Consider the following 24,048-nt stretch of genomic DNA (forward strand, 5'->3'; position numbering starts at 1 on the left):
GTTTATGTGTAAACATGTAATTCTAGACTACCTGTGCCCACCATGCCCCATGGAAGCCCCACATACCCCCTGAATGTGTCTACACAGCGGAGGCGTGGTGTTGCGGCGGGCGGACGCCATGCTTCCGGTTGAGCATCGCCACCGATGGAGGCTGCCCTGCTTGGAGACCCCAGCTCCTTCAGAAAAACGGGGAGAGAAACATGCCAGCTGATAATACTAGTGAGTTAATTTCAGTTTTCTGGTTTTTTAGGAAAGAAATTAACAGATGGGAGAGCTAAAAACCATTGTCTGGAACAATCTTTTAATTTGCTTTTGTAAAGGTCCCACCCAGAGGTTTAGTTTTTCACAGTTGATTTCTGTGCTGTCTGCCAAGCCATGCTGATGAACCACCACAAAGACCAGGTCCGTAAGTGCATTTGGTACAAGAGGACAAGCAAATATGCCCATTTATGGACATATCTATGTCCATAATGAATTTATTAAAATAAGTAATATATTTAATTACCACAGGAAGCCATCTATTTTTAATTTCATATTGATGGCTCTATTGTTTTTATCTTAATATTCTCTATTTAACTGGATTGATTCAACAGTGCAGCCTGCAGAGAGAAAAATGTCTCCACATCATGCATATAATGCAACCCAAAGTTCCAGCTTCACTAGGATGGTGCTCTTCACCAGAGCTGCAGATAAGGCTGCTCTTTATGAAGGCTACAGAACACATGACCGACCTGGCCTTCCACAATATAAATAAGATTAATTAAGCCAGATAATAAAGATTATTAAATAGGGAATTATAAATTCCAAATAGAGAAAACCACCACACGTGTTGCATTCTAATAACTCACAGAATTGATGAGGCGATCAGTTTCCCGGGAATTTATTGCTTTAGAAATCCAATTATGAAAGTCGTCTAAACTGTAAATAAATAAAAAGTTCAGTTAATTTATTTTATTTGGCAGAATTTTCAAAATGATTAGGTACTGTACTGAAAAAAATTCATTAAGTTCATACTCTATACAAGTCAAAGAATTAAACATTTTAAGGTGTCTTTAAGTGTGGTGGGTCTTACTTCATCCACACTGCCACCCCTCACCCCCTTGCCTGCCTTAGATGGACTATTTTAAAGAATCCCAAACATGGTATCACTTAATCCATAAATACTGCAGTTTGTAGATCTAAAAAATAAACAACCCCTCTTTTGTTTTAACAGAACTACAATTCCATTATTCAGTCTTAAAATATTATCAATAATTCCTTAGTTTTATTATCAATAATTTTATTATCAGTAATTCTTATCAGAAAAGAGCCAGTTCAATTTCAGTCTCATAAGTTTTTTTCTCCAGCTTAATTATTCAAATCAGCCTCTAAATATGACCCACTTATCTAAGGCATATATTCTTATTTTTTCTCTTTATTCCCCACAACTCACTCCTATTTCTACTTTATTCAGCACTGGTAACATCACCATCACATGAAAACTATTAAAATCAAGACATAAGAAGGGCGAAAGGAGAAGGTAAGATATTTAAAAATTAAAATTTTAGAAACACGCTTGATTTCCTTTTTCATGCTTGTCCTCCCAATGAAAGGAGAGAGAGAACCGGTATTCTTACTACCAACTCAGATTTTGCTCTGTTTCCTCCGACACACCCGAACATTCCTGGACTTCCAGGGGCCCGCTGGAAAGTGCTGGGGCAAGGGACAAGAGACTCCTGCTTTGCCATCAGGAGTCTGATGGCTGAAGAGGTGAACCACAAGCTACGAGGAGTTTCAATTCCACAGTGGAATGAGGTGGGGTTTGTTTCCTTTCCAAGAGCTCAAGATCAGCTACCAATTACTTTAAAAAGTGATGCCAAAGATCCATTCATATTAAAGGGACCAAATGAAAACATTAATAAACTGGAGTAGTATCTGCATCTTACCAAAAGATTGACAAGATAATATCTTAATTCAAACAAACAATTCTGCCCCTAAAAAGCAGTCAGGTTAAAAATCTGCTTCTGAGCAAGAAGTAGTCCTTTTACGCTTACAGACCCTTGTATTTCTAGGATGCACAAAGGAAGAGAGTCAAGAGTATCTAAACTACCCCAAGCTGCTAGGTTTCCTCAAGGCAGCAGATTTGAAATACTAGGTTTTCTCTCTTCCAGTCTGAATATGGTCTGAACACCCATACAGTCAGAATACAGTCTGAACACCCATAAATAAAATCTTGTGATCCTTCCTGACCCTAACAGGCTGAGCATGTGAAAATTCCATCAATCTTACTTCTTTAAAAATACGAAAAAACTTTCCTTTCAAAGGTGACCTGCCAGCCTGTATCTATGTGACTTTCCTTTTCTTTCCCAGTCTATTCACTCACTTTCACTCTCTTATCTCGTGTGGACTCGCTGTTAGCCAGGCAGACAGAGAAGGAACCCCTCGCCAAGCTGCCAGTCTCAAGCAGGGAAAAGCGAGTCCACGCCAAGGTCTGGAATCCAGCACCCCAGCCTCCATCTCTGCGGCCTGATGCCCAGAGGGCAGGAGCTGGGAAGCTGGACAAGAGGGGTGGCCTCAGGGCTCAGGGTAGGACAGGAGAAGTGTAAGGCAGCATCTGCCTCCTGAGATCAGCCCAAGCCACCTCCCACTCACTACCAAAGCAGGCTGTGAGATCCTTTGGGGAATAATGACTCGAGCATTTTCTTCTCTCTTTTCAGACATCTGGGAGGACTGAAGGCAAAGATCCATTCGAACTAGGTTATCATGACCCTGAAGTCAGGGACCACCTCTTATTCTACATTGATCCCTCATACCCCAGGCTGGACTGTGCATGGTGGACCCAGTTAAGTATTCATTTAATCAAAGGTCACTGAAAGGACCAAACTAGCCTTCCTGAATTTATTTTTTTCTATATTCTACCTCCCCCAACTGTGCCCTCCCCTAACATTTGCTCACCTCAACAAAAACCTCAGAAAGGATACTGCAATGATGAGTGCCACACCAATAAGGAACGCGATACACACAGCTATAAAAAAAATCAAAGAAAACACCATATCACCAAAGTATCATCCTAAGCATGGAAGCTGTCAGGTTATTAAGTTTAATCTACAAATTAAAAAATACAAACAAAACAAGGGAAAAGCCTATATTCTTCTGCTAACTTTCCTAAAAACAATTGAGAACATTCATCATTAGAGGAGCGCTCATTTTAATTATGAAAAATATCAAACATAAACAAAAGAACATATTATTGAGACAAAAGAACTTATTATTATTGCATAATAAACCCACAAACACCCATTACCCAGATTCTAGAATTATCAAGATACTGTCACTCTTGCTTCATCTGTTGCTACTTTGCCTCTGGTTTTTTGCTGGAAGTATTTTTAAGCAAATCACAGACATGACATCATTTCCTCTGTCCACCTTCAGTACGTAGCTCTAAAGCACAGGCCTCACAGAAGGCGTGTTGGCATCATGCAACCCCTGACGTGGCCCACTGAGGAGGCTTCTGGAGACATCTATGGAAAATGCATGCCTTCTACCTAGCTGAGAGAAAACAGCAAGCAAGTGCAAATAACAAAATTATTTTGGCCAGTCCTCTTTATATGGCCAGTCCTCTTCCAAAGTGTCAAGGTCAAAAAAGACAAAGAAAGGCTGCAGAAACCTAACAACTAAAAGGACTGTGGGATCCTGGACTGCATTCTGGACCAAAAAATGGGCCTTGAAGGAACAACGGGAGATACCTGAAAAGTCTTCATCAGTTAACAGCACTATATTAATGTTAGTGTCTGATTTCAAGCATTATATATGGGTAACTATACTATATACTGTACTATGATTATATAGTTTAGGGCTTTAGGGTTACAGTTAGGGTTAGGGTTAGGGCTGGGAAAAGGGTTTATGGGAATGCTTTTTTCCCATGTTTCTTGTAAGTCTAAAATCATTTCAAAATTAAAAGATTCTTATGGCACCTGGGTGGCTCAGTCGTTAAGCATCTGCCTTCAGCTCAAGTCATGGTCCCAGGGTCCTGGGATCAAGCCCCACATCAGGCTCCCTGCTCAACAGGAGAGTCTGCTTCTCCCTCTCCCATTCCCCCTGCTTGTGTTCCCTCTCTCGCTATGTCTCTCTCTGTCAAATAAATAAATGAAATCTTAAAAAAAAAAATTTAAAGATTCTTAAAAATGGATCTTTTGTTATATATGTATTTATATCCACCATATCATTAACAACTCCTCTCTAACAGAGTCCATATTTCAATTTTTCTAATTATTTCAAAAATGCTATTTGTGGGGCACCTGCGTGGCTCAGTGGGTTAAAGCCTCTGCCTTCGGCTCAGGTCATGATCCCAGGGTCCTGGGATCGAGCCCTGCGTCGGGCTCTCTGCTCAGCGGGGAGCCTGCTTCCTCCTCTCTCTGCCTGCCATTCTATCTACTTGTGTTCTCTGCCTGTCAAATAAATAAATAAAATCTTTTTTAAAAAATGCTATTTGTAGTTAGTGTGTTCAGGTCAGGATACAAACAAGGTTCACATATTCTATTTGCTCATTATGTCTCTTTAGTTGTGTTTAGACAAAAGCAGACATTGACTTGTTCGAAACAAGTTATCTATGAGGATGTCTCATGTTCTAGATCTGTCGGTCTGCTTCCTCATGGTGTCACTGAACTTGTTCTATCCTAATCCAATGTTCTGCATATGGGCAATTAGCTGTAGAGGCTTGACTAACAAAGTTCAACTTTTTGGGGGAAGAATGCTTCACAGATGGTGCTGTGTCTTTCCCACTCCCCACATCAGGCGCACCTGGGGTGGTTGACCACATGCCCAATACCCATGTTCAGATGGGGAAAGCCTGGCCCTCCTGTCCCAGTTCCTCTTTCAAACAATGGTTTCATCCACTCACGATTTTCGTCTACATCAATTCCTTCATTAAGGGTTACAAAATAGTGTGCCATTCTGCCACATGTAGTAGCTAGAATTATTCCTTGAAGAATTCACCCTCAACATCTCAGACTACTTAGCTATCCTAAAATATAATTAAAATAGGAAACGCAGGGACGCCTGGGTGGCTCAGTTGGTTAAGCAGCTGTCTCTACCTGCCATTCTGTCTGCCTGTGCTCGCTCTCTCCCCCTCTCTCTCTCTGATAAATAAAATCTTTAAAAAAAAAAAAAAAAAAAGGAAACGCAGGATAAATGCTTAGATTCTCCCTTTCAATTAATGATTTTAAGTCACTCTGGTTATCAGGTGTCCTTGTTACCTCCAAAGGCAACCGAAATATTGCCTTTGTTTAGGCAAGTGGCTCTGCTCTTTTAAGTTTCAGAAGGGACTCACTGGTTTTTGTAGATTCAATGTGTTTCCATCCATTACATTCATTATTCTTTCAAATGCTTGAGCTGGCTCATATTGGCCCTTTCATGTTGGTTCTTCCATTCTTTTGACATGACCCTATGGTCTTCAAAAGCTTCGCTGTGCACAGTATTTATTAATGCCACAGGGATTGTCTAATGGTGGACTCAGATCAACAGATCTTCTTTTTCTTTTTTAAGATTTTATTTATCTATTTGAAAGCAAGAGAAAGCACAAGCAGCAAGGGACGGGTAGAGGGAGAAGGAGAAGCAGACGCCCCACTGACCAGGAAGCCTGATGTGGGGCTTGATTCCAGGACACCAGGATCATGACCTGAGCTGAAAAACTAACAGATTTTCTTCAGTGGAGTTATGAGAGAATAAACAGTCCCTCCTTAATCTCAAGGACTTCTGAACTGTCCCTATGAGACCCATACAAGAAATACTGTGCCCTCTATCCTAAAATGAGGAAAGATACTTGACAGTCATTTGCCCTATTTCTAGTTTCTTTCTATTGCACTAACTTTTTTTGGCTTATTTATGCTTCATCATTACACTAGAGAACATCTATGAAAAGATGTTGATCATATAATTTTCTTATATATCACATAATTTTTTTGGTATACACCACCCATGACAAAATCAATACATTTAAATATACCACAACTAAATAAGATAGATAACCTTTAATCCAAGTTTTAAAGTACACAGAGTGTTGCAAAAAGTATTCAAAAACTAAAACCTGTAAAACACAAATTAAAAAAAAAAAATCAACAAAGAGCCTATACGTACGAAGGTTACTGTCGACTGGCTTCTTGTTGACAACTATGTCACAAGCAATTTCACCAACTCCATTATGGGCGTGCTTTACCATGAGTGAATAATTTCCAAATTCTCCAAATTTATATTCCAGCCTACGAAGTTGTGGTAAAATTAAGAAAAATGGTTAGAGCAGGACATAAGGAGTTGGATTATGGTAATGTCATCAAGGCAGAGTGACAGGCATTCCTGAGTGCAGACCGGGAAAGATATAAAAAAATATTTCGATGGAAGTAAAAGCTAAAATCCAAATAGGGGACAAAAACTAGATAGAAACTGCAGGCATCATGTCAGTAGGGTCAAATCAAAGCAGGTACAAACCTACAAACTTCTTTCTCTTCCAAGGTGCCATTAAGCTGCAGGAGAGATCCGTGCTGGGTGCTCACCGCCACCGCGGCAATGCTAGGCTTCCCGGGTTTCCCACTCCAGGAAACATTGACCAGAACCTGAAACAAGCACTGTACAACAGAAACACAACCTGTTAGAGGTATCTGAAAGGCCACCGGTTGTTGGCACACATGAGTATCTACCTGAAGTCCTTATAAATTCCAATAACTTAGATAAAATTAGTCTGTATCACTATGTGTAAATTCTTCACCTAATTAACAAATACATCATATACTGTCTTGTATTCCACTGTTTTACATATTACATACACATAAATTTCCATGATTCTGCCTAATTTGCATATTCAAACTTTTTATGGTTGCATTATAATCCATTAAATGCTAAAATTTTGAGTGTTTAGGCTGCTTTCAAAGCTTTTGTTTTTATCTTTTTGTGTAACATTTATATAAATTATGTTTTTAAAGATATACCATACATATTATAATTTATATTAAATATAATTTATATAAATTAGCTTGTTTTCAAAGATCTACACGTGTTTTGTTTGTTTGTTTTAAGGTTTCATTTATTTGACAGAGAGATAGCAAGAGCAGGAATACAAGCAGGGGGAGTGGGAGAAGAAGAAGCAGGTTTCCCACCAAGCAGAGAGCCAGATGCAAGGCTCGATCCCACAACCCTGGGATCATGACCTGAGTCAAAGGCAGACACTTAATGACTGAGCCACCCAGGCACCCCAATGATGTTTTATTCTTTTCAATTCTTGCCCTGAAATAAATTTCCAAAAATGAGGTTACTGAATAAAAAATAATTGTTTTGGGGCACCTGGGAAATGCAGTCAGTTAAGTGCCTCTTGTTTTCAGCTCAGGTCATGATCTCAGGATAGTGGGATTGAGCCCATTGGGTTTCTCTATCCCTCTCCCTCAGCCTCTCCCCTCCAAATAAATAAATATATCTTTAAGAAAAATCATTTAGGGTACCTGTGTGGCTGATTTGGTTCAGCTCAGGTCATGATCCCAGAGTCCTGGGATCAAGTCCCACATCAGGCTCCCAGTGCCATGGGGAGTCTGCTTCTCTCTCTGACCTTTACCCTTCTCATGCTCACTCTCTCAAATAAATAAATAAAATCTTTAAAAAAAAATCATTTTAATGGTTCTTGTTTTATGTGGCCAAACAGTCCTCAAATAAGAAAAATTACAGTATATTTGTTTCTCATTAGCCTTAAAAGGATTTAAAGATCATCTTTTTTGTTCATGTACTAAATACTTATGATATCACAGCATTTAAGATTACATTTTAAATTATCAGTAAATTAAGTAATTCAATATTCTTTTGTTATTTTATATTTCTTATGGTATGAACCATTCTTAGACACAAATCCCCTTGAACATAATCTTAGAAATATGTCTTCATACTGCAACATTAAACTTTTTTAAGATATTTTATTTATTTGACAGACAGAGATCACAAGTAGGCAGAGAAGCATGCAGATAGAGAGGAAGGGAAGCAGGCCCCCTGCTGAGCAGAGAGCTTGATGTGGGACTCGATCCCAGGACCCTGAGATCATGACCAGAGCCGAAGGCAGCAGCTCAACCCCACTGAGCTACCCAAGCGCCCACAACATTAAACTTTTAACTGTCTCAAATATTTCCCCATTCTACTGCTTTCCTTTTCATCTTGTTATATTTTCTTATTTTTAATTATGTTTTTAATATTTTATATAGTCATACTAATCTGGCTTGCTGTTTCTTCTTTCATTAGTTTAAAAATGTATTTTGTCTCTTTCAGTTATTTTTTACATTTATGGAGATTATTTTAACTTGAATCCACTTGGAGTATTTGACAGATGGTGGTATATAATAATTCTAGATACCTTCCCCATGGTTTCAGTTTTAACATGTTATGTTAAATTCTCAGAGTAAATTAGATTCCACTTCTTGTATTTACGTTGGTCCACTGGTCTTCCTTTCTCTTTTGTGGCTACATAAGTGGTTGTGACTTGGTAATCCATCTTATCTGGTATAGCAAGTCTCCACACTGCCTGTTCTTTTGGGCCATCTTTTGATCCTCTTGCTCATTTACTTTTTCCTATCGATGTGGGAATGACTTACATAGACTCTATAAAGTAGCCATTGCTATGTTAACGGCAACAGTATTAAAGGTATGAATTACCACCATTTTTTCTATGCTTAGTCTTCATATCATATTGGCTATCTCTCCATTTAACCTATATTTTTGCCCTAAAATTTCCTTATCATCTTTATGTATGAACTCTGTTCATGAACTTTATCCTCAGGGATAAAAATATAAGGCATCATGGGGCACCTGGGCGGCTCAGTGGGTTAAGCCTCTGCCTTCGGCTCAGGTCATGATCTTAGGGTCTCTGCCTACTTGTGATCTCTCTCTCTCTCTGTCAAATAAATAAATAAAATCTTTAAAAAAAAATAAGTCAGGCGCCTGGGTGGCTCAGTGGGTTAAGCCACTGCCTTCGGCTCAGGTCATGATCTCAGGGTCCTGGGATCGAGTCCCGCATCGGGCTCTCTGCTCAGCAGGGAGCCTGTTTCCTCCTCTCTCTCTCTCTGCCTGCCTCTCTGCCTACTTGTGATCTCTCTCTGTCAAATAAATAAATAAAATCTTTAAAAAAAAAATAAGTCATCATAAATAAATCTTTCAATATGCTAACTTATTCTACTTGACAGAATTTTATTTAAGACTGTTGTACCCACACTGATTAAAAAGTCTAACCTGCATTTCTTTTCCTGTCTTTGCCAGACTTTTAACATCCTATCTATACTGCAGAATAAATCAGATATTGAGCCATCATTACAAGGGGGAGGGAGCTTATATTTAGGTTGGTTTATATAAAAACTGATAATTCTTTATTATTTGAAAATGTAGAAAAAATACTGTATTTCTAGGTGGAGAAATTCATTATAACTTTCCAGATTTCTTTTTTTTTTTTTTAAAGATTTTATTTATTTATTTGACAGAGAGAGATCACAAGTAGACAGAGAGGCAGGCAGAGAGAGAGAGGGAAGCAGGCTCCCCGCTGAGCAGAGAGCCTGACGCGGGACTCGATCCCAGGACCCTGAGATCATGACCTGAGCCGAAGGCAGCGGCTTAACCCACTGAGCCACCCAGGCACCCCTTACTTTCCAGATTTCTTAATCAGTGACTGATCTACTTATGTTCTCAATTTCTTGAGCCAATCTTCATCATATTTTTTGAAGGAAATCAATTCTTGAATTTCGAATGTATCAGCTTATATTCATTTGACCATAATTATTTTAATTATAGTGGTTATCCATATCCTAATTTCTAATTTTATTAATTTCTATTTATCAATAATTTGCCAATTATACAACTTTTATTTTTAAAAAATCATCTCTTGGGGTGCCTGAGTGGCTCAGTCAATTAAGCATCAGACTTTTGATTTGGCTCAGGTCATGATCTCAGGGTTGGGAGACTGAGCTCCCACACTGGGCTCTGTGATGGTGTGGAGCCTGCTAAAGATTCTCCCTCTTCCTCCGTCCCTCTACCCCCTACTCCACTCACACTCTCTCCCTCCCTCAAAAGAAAAGTGGGGGTGAACACCTGAGTTGCTTATTTTAGTTAAGTCTGCTTAACCCCAAGGGTCCTGGGATTGAGTCCTGCATGAGGCTCCCTGGGAGCCTGCTTCTCCCTCTTCCTCTGTCCCCGGCTCCCCCTGCTTGTGTGCGTGCGCACTCTCTCTCTCTCTCTCTCTCTCTGATAAATAAATAAATAAATACATACATCTTTTAAAAAAATCTCTTGGGGCCCCTGGGTGGCTCAGTTGTTTACATATCTGACTCTTAATCTCAGCTCAGGTCTTGAGCTCAGGGTTGTGAGTTCAAGCCCCACACTGGGCTCCACACTGGCCATGGAGCCTACTTAAAACAAAACAAAACAAAATCATCTCTTGATTCATGTTAATTTTTCTCTCATTTTCACAGGCAGGAAGCGCCAGAGGCAGGATTCAAACCAGGCACTCTGGCTGGCAGAATCCATGCTCTAAACCACTCCATTCTATCACTTTCTGGTCTGGTTCCATTCACCAGTTTAATTCCTAAACCCCACTGAGTCTGATAATAGTGAATACTTATTTCTTTTTTTTTTTTTTTTTCATTTAACATTTAAATTAATTTTTTATTTTTTATAAACATATATTTTTATCCCCAGGGGTACAGGTCTGTGAATCACCAGGTTTACACACTTCACAGCACTCACCAAAGCACATACCCTCCCCAATGTCCATAATCCCACCCCCTTCTCCCACAGTTTTGTTCTGTAGTTTCTACCATCACTTTTTTTTTTTAAGATTTATTTATTTTAAAGATTGATTTATTTATTTTTGAGACAGAATGAGTACAGGGAGAGACAGAGGGAGAGGAGTGAGAAAATCCACAAGCAAACTCCCAGCTGAGCAGGGAGCCTGATATGGGACTCAATCCAGGATCCTGAGATCATGATCTGAGCCAAAATCAAGAGTCAGCCACTTAACCAAATGAGCACCCAGACACTCTACTTATTTAGAGAGAGACAGAGAGCATGAGCAGGAGGGACAGAGGAAGAGACCGAGAGAATCTCAAGCAGACTCCACACTGAGTGCAAAGCACAATGTAGGGCTTGATCTCAACCATCCTGAGATCCTGACCTCAAGAGTCAGATGCTTAACTGACTGAGCCACCCAGGCGCCCCCTACCATGACTTTCCATGTGTTGCAGGGGCCCATCTCAATTCCGAGCCTTTTCATTTGGTGTGCTTCTATTTTAATATTAAGATTTCATTTATCATTTATGCAAATACTAAAGCCTGACCGGCCCCCTTTATTCCCACATCTACCTCATGAAAGTAACAATGCATATGTCTTTTGTTCTTAATGTTTCTTTTTAAGCATAATATGTTATGTACAATATGTTATATTTTAAGTACAATATGTCTTTAATGTTATTAGTCAATGTATTTATGTATAACTTTCCTTTTTCCAACAGGAATTTGAAATTACTCCCAATATTTTAATACAAATGAATCTTATTTTTATGCAAGTTAATCCAATTGTATTTGTTGAAATTAGCCTAGACTTGCTCACTCTGAATTCCTTCCTCTACTTTTATTGTCTTCTTTTGTCATTTATATATTTCCCATATTGCATATTCTTTTCTGATAATATTTTAAAGATATAGTAACATTAACTATTATATTATCATACTTACATGTCTACTTATATTACATACATACATGTCTACTTTAAAAAATGAAATGGCCTTGTTTATTCTAATTTATGTCTGAAAATAATTAACAGTCAAAATTAACAGATCACCTTCACTGCAATGAAAGTCCAGATTTCTGTCTCCCACTCACTGCTTCTTTATGCCACCTCCAGATCCCCCAGGGAATACTGTTTAGGATGCTAAAAAGCAATTTTCTTTTTCTTTTCTTTTTTTCTCATTTACATCTTGGATTTATTTAGGCAGTTATAGTGATTACTCATACTTAACATTACAATACAAACCTTCCTCCAATTTTGGTTCTCTTTTGAAAAGCACTTGCTGACACATTCAGGTACCTTTAGCTTCTTGAAGCTATGAAATCTACACATTTTTCTCAATATGTTTATGTGTTTTTCAACGTGTTTGTATCTTAAGTGTTTCTACTTTAAGAGAAGAGAGATAGGGGCGCCTGGGTGGCTCAGTGGGTTGGGCCGCTGCCTTCGGCTCGGGTCATGATCTCAGGGTCCTGGGATCGAGTCCCGCATCGGGCTCTCTGCTCAGCGGGGAGCCTGCTTCCCTCTCTCTCTCTCTCTATGCCTGCCTCTCCGTCTACTTGTAATTTTTGTCAAATAAATAAATAAAATCTTAAAAAAAATTGTTAAAAAAAAAAAAAGAGAGAAGAGAGATAAAGAAGAAAGAAAATTCTCAATTTAACCAAATAGCTGATTTCCTTCACCTGTAAGTCCATAGTTCCCAAATATTTATTATTTGGTTTACAAAATACAAATTATTATCATTTGCATTCCTTTGAATGTCTGTCTCTATATTTGCTTAAAGATTTGTAAATTATCATTAATGTTCGTAATTTTTTTTAAAGATTTTATTTATTTACTTGAGAGAGAGACAGTGAGAGAGAACATGAGCGAGGAGAAGGTCAGAGAGAGAAGCAGACTCCCCGTGGAGCTGGGAGCCCAATGCGGGACTCGATCCTGGGACTCCAGGATCATGACCTGAGCCGAAGGCAGTCGTCCAACCAACTGAGCCACCCAGGCGTCCCAATGTTCATAATCTTTAAAAGGTTATGTCTCGATAGCATTTTCTGGTTGTTCAGCCTTTACAGGCTCATAAGTGTCTTTCCATATGTCCTTTATCAACAACCAAACAGCGAGGGAAAAAGCAAAAAAGGAGAGAGAAGCAAAAACCAGGAAACAGACCCTTAACTAGAGAGAACAAACCGATGGTTACCAGAGGGCAGATGAGTGAGGGGACAGGGCCCTGAGTAATGTACAGAACAGCTGAACCACCACATTGTAAACCTGAAACCAATAGTAACACTGCAGGTTAATTGTACTGGAATTAAAATTAAAAACTTAATAAAAACAAATAAAGCCTTTATCATCAGGAGGGCAGATCCCTGGAATAAGTGTCATTCTTCAACCTAAGCCTCCCGGTTGTCGTCACTACCTCTGCCCTTGGAGAATTACCAAGGTTCTCACTTCTTCCTTCTCTGGTTCAGCAACAGAGTTATGCATCAGGCAGAGGAAAAAAGTAAAACATGGTCTATCACTTTCACTCATCACCAAGAACTGAGTTTTTAAAAGATGGGGAGGGGGAAAGGTAAGAGACTGACATTGTTCACTGCTAGGCATTCCCCCTGATGATCTGTCTCCTGATTCTTTCTACTTGTGTCCTTACCTATAAAACCAAAGGAACACGTGAAGGGCTTCAGGCAGGAGAGCCCTGGGGATAATTTCAAACAGCCCCAAAGCAAACAACACTGTGAGCATGAACATAATACCTACGTGGTAACAGCGTTCGGAATTCCAGAACACAGTCAGGTTTGTTCCGCGCAGTTCATTGTGGATGAGCAGCAAAGCCTGATCCATCTTCAGCTCTACATGCTTTTTTTTATCTAAGTCTGGCAAGAATTAGGAAAAGAAAGTTTAGGAAAAAAAATGAAAAAGCATCTGAAAGACACATTCGAGACAAAGTGCACCTGTGTGAACAGTGTGGGTTCATAGGCGTGCTTCTCGAAGGCTTGCACTTGGGGGCTTTGGGGTCTCTAGTCCCTTACTTTGTGGACACACAACTGAATGACTCTGCACATGGGCACGTACGCGCGCACACACACACACACACACACACACTTCTGCACACATGCCACCACTAGAGACGAGGATTCGGTTAACACCATTCACATCCTGTGTGTAAACGGACCACGTGGGACCAAGTTCATCAAGTGCTAAATTGTGAGGGGCACTGAATTTACTAGTTTCACAGATCTTCTATCTGACAATATGCCAATCTCATAAGCTGGTATTTTCTCCATTTTGCAGATGAAGAAATTAAGGCTTACAAAGATTTGATCATTGCACATGGCCAGAGTTCTGCAAAATCACTGTGTAGTTCCAGAGCCCGGACTTTCCTGGACCTTGTTACTCCACTCTGAATGCAGCTCAGGAGACGTCAGGATGCCCAGTCAGCAGGGCTCTACAGGGATGTGCATAAACTTTAAAGTTGCGAAACCCTGGGGCGCCTGGGTGGCTCAGTGGGTTAAGCCGCTGCCTTCAGCTCGGGTCATGATCTCAGGGTCCTAGCATCCAGCCCTGCATCAGGCTCTCTGCTCAGCAGGGAGCCTGCTTCCTCCTCTCTCTCTGCCTGCCTCTCTGCCTACTTGTCATCTCTCTCTGTCAAATAAATAAATAAAATCTTAAAAAAAAAAAAAAAAGTTGTGAAACTCTGCCTTATATCACTTGGGTTTGACTTCTGAATCTCTTTCCGGTTTCCACAGCAGATTTGAAGTAAGAACAGAGGATGAGTCTCAGTCTGAAGGAAGAAAGACCCACTGCTCTGTATTCCTTATGCTTAAGAGCTCAGCAATCTACTAGATGCTCGTAGGATGACCTAAAGACCACCATCATGAACAGTCTAAACTTCACCTGCCAACTTGGTAGGCAAAGAAAGAAAACTACTATAGGCTAAAATGAAAGCAAAATGTTTCATTTAGACCTACCCATTTATACTATTATATGAAAGAGAAATTAACTTGCCCTCTAGCTTCTAGGCCAAAAAACTATTTAATAACACAATGAGAAAGGTAAAATCTAGGCTCTTTTCTTTTTTTTTTTTTTAAGATTTTATTTATTTACTTGTGAGAGAGCGCACAGGTGGGGTAGGAAGAGGAACAAGCAGACGCTCCCTGACCAAGGAGTCCAATGTGGGGCTCGGTCCCAGGACCCTGGGATCATGACCTGAGCCGAAGACAGACATTCAACAAACTGAGCCACCCAGGTGCTCCCTAGCCTCTTTTTTTTTTTTTTTTTTTAAGAGGGAGAAGCAGATTTCCCACTGAACAGAGAACCTGATGCAGGGCTCGATTCCAGAACCCTGGGATCATGACCTGAGTTGAAGATGCTTAACTGACTGAGCCACCGAGGTGCTCCTAATCTAGCCTCTTTTATTTTGCAATATGGGATCTTCCTTCAGGGCTCCCCGGAAACTCATGTGAACAGTTAATTGGTTAATTCAGGAAATTTTTCTAAATCGCTCTTTTTAAAGTTTACCTGAATTTACCCTTATTTAGCTCTCCGTAAAGACAAAACCCACAATATATCATTTTCTTTTTTCTTTTTTTTATTTATCTGAGAGAAAGAGAGCACAACAAGCAGAAGGGGCAGAGGGAAAGAGAATCTCAAGCAGACCCCACACTAAGCACAGGGAGCCAGACGTGGCGCTCAAACCCAGGACTCCGCAATCATGACCTGAGCCAAAACCAAGAGTCAGACACTTAACCAACTGTACCACCCAGGCACCCCAACAATATATAACTCTTAATAATCTATTGAAAATCTTTTCCCTCTCTAAACTAAATAAAGTTATACCCATCACTTTTTCTTTTCTTTGTTAACCTTCTGAAGAGCTTCTTCTAGTAGGAGCAGTGGTTAGGACCAGGGATAAAACATGGTGACATGGTGGGTTAAGTGTCTGGACTCCAAGCTACACCAACATGAATTTGAATCCCACCCTGTCTCAGCTTCCTCACCAATAAATTAAGAGTCTAGAGGTTCTGCACTCGATTTCTATTGTGGGGCGAAGCTTCCCACACCACAAGCAATTCTCAGACACCAACTGGGCGTCCTACAATTCAACTCAACTTTGACACTCTTTACCTGGAGACAGTGTCAGGTCCCATAGACAGGGGCTCAGTCCCACAAGACCGCCAGCACCTTTGGACATGGGTGGTGGGTTACCACCCATGCCTCTGACCATTCAGTGAGAGACACCTCAGTTTTGATTAATTTGCTAGAGTGCCTCACGGAACTCAGGGTAACATTTTACTAGTACTTTACTGGTATATTATAAAACTACATAACTCAGGAACAGCCAGATGGTAGAGATACCTAAAGCAAGAGGAGGGGAAAGAGCACAGAGCTACCATGTCCTCTCCTAGGCCACCATTCTCCCCAAATCTCCAATTGTTCTCCAACCCAGAAGTTCTCTGAACCCCATCCTTTGAATTTTTATGGAGGCTTCATTACACAGGCAATTGATGAAACCATTGGTCATTAGTGCCTGATTCAACCTCCAGCCCCTCCCCTCGTCCCTGGAAGCCAGCTGTGGGACTGAGCTCCAGCTCTCTCATCACAGGGTTGGTTCTCCCGGCAACCAGCCCCACCCTCAGGTGCGGCACAAAGGTTACCTCATTAACATAACAAACACACCTGGGCCTGCTCTCAGCACTGAGGAAATTCACAAGAAATGGGGATGAAGACCAAATACCTATTTCTTCATGTAAGCCACGGTATCACGAGTTGTAATATTGTGTTCTTCATAGGACTGTTGGGAAGGCTACGAATGACAATATAGGTAATGTGGTCGGTGCAGAATCTGAAATAAAGTAACTGGTCAACACAGGATAACGGTAACATCCAGGCCACAGCCAACCAATGCAGAATCAGCGTTAGGAATATATGGTTAAATATTCTCCATAGTTGTTTCTGCTCTTTCCATGTAACTTCATTTCCAACTCCTTCCCATTTCCTCTTTCTTCCTAATGTAAGAAATGATGTCATAGACAGCTGAAAATTAACATGGGCTCCTGTTGACATAGTTCCTTAACTTCCAGGAGGGAAATTTTATAGCCTTTTAAATAGTGTTTGCTATGCCACTGCCAAACCCCCCTCTAATTTAGCTGCAATTTATGACAATTGTGTCACTTGCACTCCCAGGTGATACGAATTACACACCCAAAAGTGCACCGGGCCCCAACAGCCCTATGAAGTAGCTACTGATGTCTCCATTTTCCGGATGAGGGATGTGAGGCCTGGAGAGGTCAAACAACTTGCCTCAAGTCACCCACCAGCCATAAGGACTTAGGCTGTGGGTAGTATGACCAGCACCTGACCTCTGTGACCTGAGTCTCCTGAGTCAGGTAAACAGATCTGTTGCCTAGAAGCTGTGCCAGTGATTTTTATTTTTAGCCTTTTAATTTTTTCCTCATTTTTGAGCCTGATGTATAGAAAATATAATTTCCTTATTGTTTTAGTTTTGAAATAATGCTTGACAAGTTTGAAAATGTTTTCCAAATGTTTCCCATCAATATTTCCCTTTCATGGGAATTGTTAGAATGTTCTTTTATTTAACTACTTAACTCCCATTAAAAAGGAGCCTGCAGGCCCAGAATGGAGTCACATATGCTAACCCCCACCCAGATTTAAGACCTACCCCAACTGCAGCTTCAGCTTCTGCCAGAAATGGGGCCTTCAACCAGGCAATCTGGAACTTCCTGGTCAGCATCAGGAGGTAATCTATAGGAAGACCTTTTGCTGCCCCCCCCACCAGAAAGGTCACCTTGCCCAAAACAATGCAAATTTTTGTGAATAATTTCCTTTTTCCTCTCCCTCTCTGCCTTTAAAAACCTTTCCTTTTCTGCAGCTCAATGAAGATCCTTTCTGCAGCACTTGCTAGATGGGATGCTGCCCGATTCATGAGTTGTTAAATAAAGCCAATTTGATCTTTAAATTTACTCAGCTGTCTGTTATTTAACACATTTGGTGGCAGTGGTGGGATTGAAGGAGCCTTCCAACAACTCTGGGGAAAATGGGAAACACAGGCATGGTACCCCACAATCACTCTGAGCTCATGGTCTTACTCATCATGTCCGAGTGCCACGGTAAGTTCTCTCTTGTTTCGGTGCTCCACTCTCTGCATCAAGCCCTCAAAGTAACTGCCTCTGCAGTCCACAATCCCAGGCTTTTTGAGTGAAAAACCCCATCCTTTAATCCTGTCCCAAGTTCTGTGTGGGAACTATTGGTGGGGATATGTAGTTCCCCACCATGGGGAGCCTCCAGGCTGCAGTTCCCATCTGCTGGGCTCTGCTGGTTCAACCCTTTCCCCGGGCCAAGGCTCCACAGGGACTGCAGTTGGTGCACACAGGGCCTTCTACTGGCCACTCCACAGAAACTGCCAAACCCAGGATTTCAGTTAGTTCTCAGATTCCGCTCCAGCAAGTGCTGACATTTCGGTCTGCTGTTCTCTGTTGGGAATCCTTCTCCAGATTCCTTGCCTGTCGGGAGCAGCTGCAGTTCCCATTTGTTTGGAATCAGTCTATAGGTCCCATTCTTTGAGGTTTGCAGGTTCAACACTTTCCCCAGCCCCCAGTTCTTTGGTTACAGCTCATGTCCACAGTTTCAGTTCCTCAGATACTACTACTGGTTTCTGTAAATGTGCACATGATGGAAAGGTTAACTGTTCATGGGAATTGGGGAAGCCAAAAAAGCCACAGAAATTGGTAAGCAGGAGTCAAGCATTTAAGAACTGTTGGAGTGCTCACCACTTAGACCAAAAACACCTGTGTTAGGACTAGCTGGTCACAGAACCAGATGGGTTGACACTAGATCACTTGTCAACCTCAAGAAAAATTCTGTGCAATGAGGTACACCGTGAAACACCACACAACCCCAACCCCACAGCACATCCCTCTGAGGTATTAATCTGGCTCTGAGCAACTCAAAGGCTAAGCTAAAAATTAATAATAAATAACAATAAAGATAAACATAGGATCCTTAATTTCTAAAGAGTGAAGTGTGCCACCATCTGGCATACTTATTTTATGTCTAAGAACTGTGGTCCCAAAAGCTAGAAATATCTACAAAAATGGCAAAATCTCACTAATGACAATCTAGAATTACAGTGGCCATTTTGAGTAATGTTCCAATTAGATCAGCTCATTTAAGAAGTGTCCTCAAAAGCAATGATTCACAGAAGCACCTGGGCGGCACAGTGAGTTAAGCCTCTACCTTTGGCTCAGGTCATGATCTCAGGGTCCTGGGATAGAGCCCTGCACTGGGCTCTCTTCTCTGCTGGGAGCTTGCTTCCCTGTCTCTCTCTGGCTGCCTCTCTGCCTCCTTGTGATATCTCTCTCTCTCTCTCTCTTTCTCTCTCAGCCAAATAAATAAATAAATCTTTTTTTAAAAAAAAAAAAGCATTCCCAAATTAAACAAAGAGAATGTGATACACAATTTTTACTGGTATACAGAGGCCTCCAAAAGGTTCCAAATGGCAAAAGAGCTCCACTGAAATATTTATTGTAAAAGACTACTAAAAATTTTTTTAAAAAGAGGTACCTGAAGCAAAAGGCTACAGTACTGATGTAATCCCTGCTACTCCACCAGCCTCCTTTATCTGAGTGCTCATTCCTCAATATCCTCTCTCTGAAGTAACTTTACTTGACCGTGAACAAAGTCACCCAACTCAATGATTTTACAGGCATCCCCATATCTACCCCCCTTATGAGTTCCTCTCAGAGTTGACAAGACTCAGGAACTTCCTGATAAACTGCTACATTATTCCCTTAAAAAGTCAAGGGAAAACTAAAATTAAGAAACAAAACAAGAGGGCGCCTGGGTGGCTCAGTGGGTTAAGCCGCTGCCTTCGGCTCAGGTCATGATCTCAGGGTCCTGGGATCGAGTCCCGCATCGGGCTCTCTGCTCAGCAGGAGCCTGCTTCCTCCTCTCTCTCTGCCTGCCTCTCTGCCTACTTGTGTTCTCTGTCAAATAAATAAATAAAATCTTTAAAAAAAAAAAAAAAGAAAAGAAAAAGAAAAAAGAAACAAAACAAGAGGGGCACCTGGGTGGCTCAGTTGGTTGAGCGTCTGCTTTCAGCTCAGGTAATGATCCCCGAGTCCTGGGACTGAGCCCCACATTGGGCATGGAGGCTGCTTAAGATTTTCTCCCTTCTTCTCCCACTGCTTCATCCCCTTGTGTGCACTCTCTCTCTCTCAAAAAAAAAAAAAAAAAAAAAAAGAAGAAGAAGAAGAAGGGGAAAAAAAAGACAAGACAAAACAGAAAAGCTCCCAAATTCTAGTAAATTTCAGAGCTAGGAACTCTTTGCTTTAAACCCCATTCACAGCCTACAGATGGGATCCTGGAAAAACAGATGGAAGCTGGCTAAGTCCTTCTCTAAGCTAAATGTGGGAAAGAGAAACATTCCCACATAGGTGGATGGATAGGTCAGTCCTTTCACATCCAGACTATAACCTGAATCTTTGAGGAATTAAAAGCAATTCTCCTGATCTTAAAAATCTTTACAAAACTATAAATGTACATGGAGAGGCAATTCAAAGTTAACCTGTTTATTTCATTGATCTCCAAGCTTCCCCGTTTATCTCAGAAGACATAAATTATTGTCATTGGAAAACCAGAGTCCTTATTGGAGGGACTTACATTCTCTTCCTGTGATTTTGAGTTGAAAATACCAAAAGTACAAACCTCAGTGAGGTAATTCTTAACAGAAGTAGAATGGAAGGAGTAAAAGTCATCCGAAATTTGGATAAACGAAAAATCATGTATCTTCTCCACAAATATTAATAGAAAAAACTTTAGTCCATCTGCCAGAATAAGTTAGGAACCAACTATTCTTTTGTAAACTAGTGAGTTCTGCATTATCCTATCTGTCTTATGGTAAAAATTTTAAAATAGTAACGCCCAGGTTTCTGCTTATATGTTAATGTCTGTCTGTCTGTCTGTCTACCTATCTATGTGTAGGTGTAGATGGGTGGCATTTTCTACCTCTGAAAAATGCTAAATTGCTAAAATTAATTTGTAAAGAGGTCTATAATTGGCTTATAAATTAAGTATTTCTAAATTTCAGAAATAGAATAGAAACTAACTCAAGTGCTTTTTCAGGTTCATACAATCTGGGAAGACATTCATTATTAAACATGGTTTATGTTTGTTGGTTTAATGAAAACAGATATGCCTTTATAGAGTTTTCAACATTAAATAGGACACGTTTATCATAGCAAGTTTTACTCATCAAATATGTTCATATTATCTGTTACTAAATTTGTCAACAAGAAACAGTGGCTATCTAATATCATATCTGAGTTGTACTGTTTTGTGGGTATTCTAACCATTGTTAACAAGTAAACTGAGGGGCGCCTGGGTGGCTCAGTGGGTTAAGCCTCTGCCTTCAGCTCAGGTCATGATCCCAGGGTCCTGGGATTGAGCCCCACGTTAGGGCTCTCTGCTCGGCAGGGAGCCTGCTTCCTCCTCTCTCTCTGCCTGCCTCTCTGCCTACTTGTGATCTCTCTCCCTCTGTCAAATAAATAAATAAAATCTTTTTAAAAAAAAAAAAAAAAGAACAAGTAAACTGAATAGGTAGGTAAAAGGTTTTTATGTGAACTTTTTAAGTAGTTTTCCCAAATCTTTTTGGTAACACTGAAACCTTAAAGTTTTGCTAAATCAAGTTTAATTCACTGGGTATCCAGATCATTTCCAACTAAGATAAAATACTGGAACATTAAGTACTGAATATAGGCTTGACCACTTTTTGCTTCCTTTTACAGAGGAACTGAAGATCTTTGAGTCTATTAGTAAACATGCCTCATGCCACCCTGAGAAATTTTCTATGAAAAAAGCACCTGTTTCTAGAAGTCATAACATTTATAAGTCTGCCTGAAAGAGGATTCAGCTGCCTCCATTTTGACCTCAGACTTTCTGTTGGGTTCTTCTTTCCAGCTTGTCTCTTGGGTCAGGGGGAAGACCCTGAGGGCAAAGCATCCTCTGCAACATCCCCCTCAAGCAATAACGACTGCCCAGAGCCAGCAACATACCACCTTTGATTGACTCTAAGACAGTGGTGGACAAAATCTGATGGTAAAAAAGAAAGATGTAGAAGACTTGTGAAAAAGGAATCTCTGAAAGGAGTTTAATGAGTGGTCAGGCTGGCTACAATTAAAATGAATCTATTTAAAAGTAAGCGGTTTTTTTTTTTAATTCAATTAGCCAACATACAGTACATCATTAGTATCAGATGTAGTGAGGTTTTTTGTTTTTTTAACATAATCTCTATGCCAACACGGGGATCCAGCTCAGGACCCCAAGATCAAAAGTCATATGCTCCACCGACTACACCAGTCAGGAGTCCCTAAAAATGAGTTTAAATGTCAGGAGTACCCTAGTGCAAAGTTAGAATTTGGTTTTTCTCTCCATTAAAAGGACAAAGTTGTTTTAGGTTATTGGTCTTCTCTTAATAAATTATAAGCAAAATTTCTTCTTCATCTTTAATGTAATCTGCCTAGAAAGACAAAAATTCTGTTTTGTCTTTAACAGGTCTTTAATTAGTTAGGGAAAAAAACAGGGTCTTTTCAATATTAAAATAGCCACAGCTATAAATAAATAAATAAATAAATAAATAAAAATAATAAATAATAAAATAAAATAAAATAGCCACAGCTTTGTACAACTATTTGACTCTCTGTATTTGCCTGTGAAGTCTTTGTAACTTGGTGAAATGGAAACTAAATATTGTTTCACAGTGACCTGTGATCCCAAACCTTTTGATACCTTAACAAAGGTCCCCAAAATCAAACTCTAAATGAAGTCTTCTTGACCTTTAACTAGCTTTGGGTTTTCCAGACAGTCCCTTGGAATATCTCAAAGGATCTGTTCTCTTTATAAAAGAGAAGATGTTAACAGGCATATCTGGTATGTTACATTACATGGGAAGCACTGTCAAGCAAATGATGCTAAACCTTCTTGGATTATATCTGCCTGATATATGTTATTAATATAAGTGTTTCAGAAACTGTATGAAATTCCTGAAGACAGAATAGGCACTGATATGTTAACACTTGTAATTACAGTTACTGTCTGAACATGCAATCACAAAAATAACCAAATTTCCTTGTCAATTCTATTGTAGTGAACTTTTCAGATCTGTAATGGGCATTTTTAAGTCTTTTGTCATTTACAGAGAGTTGTTTTACTTAGATGCTTTTACAAAAGCTTCCTGCAAATGTGTTTTATCTTAGAGGAAATTCATGGAAAGAGTCTGACAAGTACTCTAGAATACAGGTTTCTGATCACTTTCAGATCATGCAACTGAACTGGGTAAAAATTTCCAGAACTATGAACCTGGGTGGCTCAGTTAAGCATCAGACTTAGTGTCAGCTCACTTCAGGTCACGACCTCATTGGTCATGGGACTGAGCCCCTCACTGGGCTCTGTGAGTCTGCTTGAGAAGACTCTCTTCCCCCAACTCACAAGCACATGCATGCACTCTTCTCTAAAACAAATAAATCTTTTAAACAAAAGGGGGGGCACCTGGGGCGCCCAGCTGGTTGAGTTCCAACTCTTAGTTTTGGCTCAAGTCATGATCTCAGGGTCATGAGACTAAGCCCACATCAGGCTCTGTGCTTGGTGGGGAGTCTGCTTGGAACTCTCTCCCTTTCCCTCTGTCCCTCCCCCTACTCACACGCTCTCTAATAATAAAAAAATCTTAAAAAAAAAAATTCCAGAACTAGTGGGAAAACAGTATTCAAGTAGGACAAAAATTAATAACATGGGATTGAATGAACCAAGCAGGAGGACTATAAAATTTTTGTGACTTCTTGTTTAAAATGCTGCTAGTGGGTGCCTGGGTGGCCCAGTTGGTTAAGCAACTACCTTCAGCTTCTGTCATGGCCCGGGAGTCCCCACATGGAGTCCTGCCTCGGGCTCCCAGCTCCATGGGGAGTCTGCTTCTCCCTCTCACCTCCTCCCCTCTCATATTCTCTCTCACACTCTCTCTCTCAAATATATAAATAAAATCTTAAAACACACATACACGCGCACGCACACCCATGGTTCTCTAATATTTTGCTTTTCCAGATTTTAAGAAACCACCTTCTCTTTTCTCTAAAGTATCAACAAATTGATAAGATATGCCTTTGGGAACAAAGATGAAACATTTACTTTTTCTCCCTAATTCCTCCAGAATTGGAAACCTCTTGGGTACTCCTTTCATGGCCATATTTACAGATTCAATGAGTCTGATTGTTGTAACCAGA

At 40.2% G+C, this 24,048-nt stretch overlaps 1 protein-coding gene across 2 annotated transcripts in view; it reads right to left on the minus strand.

Moving 5' to 3' along the window:
• The window catches only part of HGSNAT (heparan-alpha-glucosaminide N-acetyltransferase), a 48,911-nt gene that overhangs the window by 18,224 nt on the left and 6,639 nt on the right, over nucleotides 1-24,048 (minus strand). The window contains exons 1-7 of one of the 2 annotated variants that reach the window (XM_032328781.1): nucleotides 16,439-17,216; nucleotides 13,520-13,635; nucleotides 6,463-6,599; nucleotides 6,115-6,236; nucleotides 2,935-3,004; nucleotides 849-918; nucleotides 67-176 (exon numbers count right to left, since the gene is read on the minus strand). In XM_032328781.1, coding sequence (XP_032184672.1) covers nucleotides 67-176; nucleotides 849-918; nucleotides 2,935-3,004; nucleotides 6,115-6,236; nucleotides 6,463-6,599; nucleotides 13,520-13,603 — 593 coding nt within the window. In that variant the 5' untranslated portion in view covers nucleotides 13,604-13,635; nucleotides 16,439-17,216. Of the gene's footprint in view, nucleotides 1-66; nucleotides 177-848; nucleotides 919-2,934; nucleotides 3,005-6,114; nucleotides 6,237-6,462; nucleotides 6,600-13,519; nucleotides 13,636-16,438; nucleotides 17,217-24,048 lie in introns of those variants that run through there. The other variant, XM_032328780.1, reaches the window with a different exon arrangement.

The sequence above is a fragment of the Mustela erminea genome, chromosome 21 (genome assembly GCF_009829155.1).
Source record: "Mustela erminea isolate mMusErm1 chromosome 21, mMusErm1.Pri, whole genome shotgun sequence".
Lineage (NCBI taxonomy): Eukaryota > Metazoa > Chordata > Mammalia > Carnivora > Mustelidae > Mustela > Mustela erminea.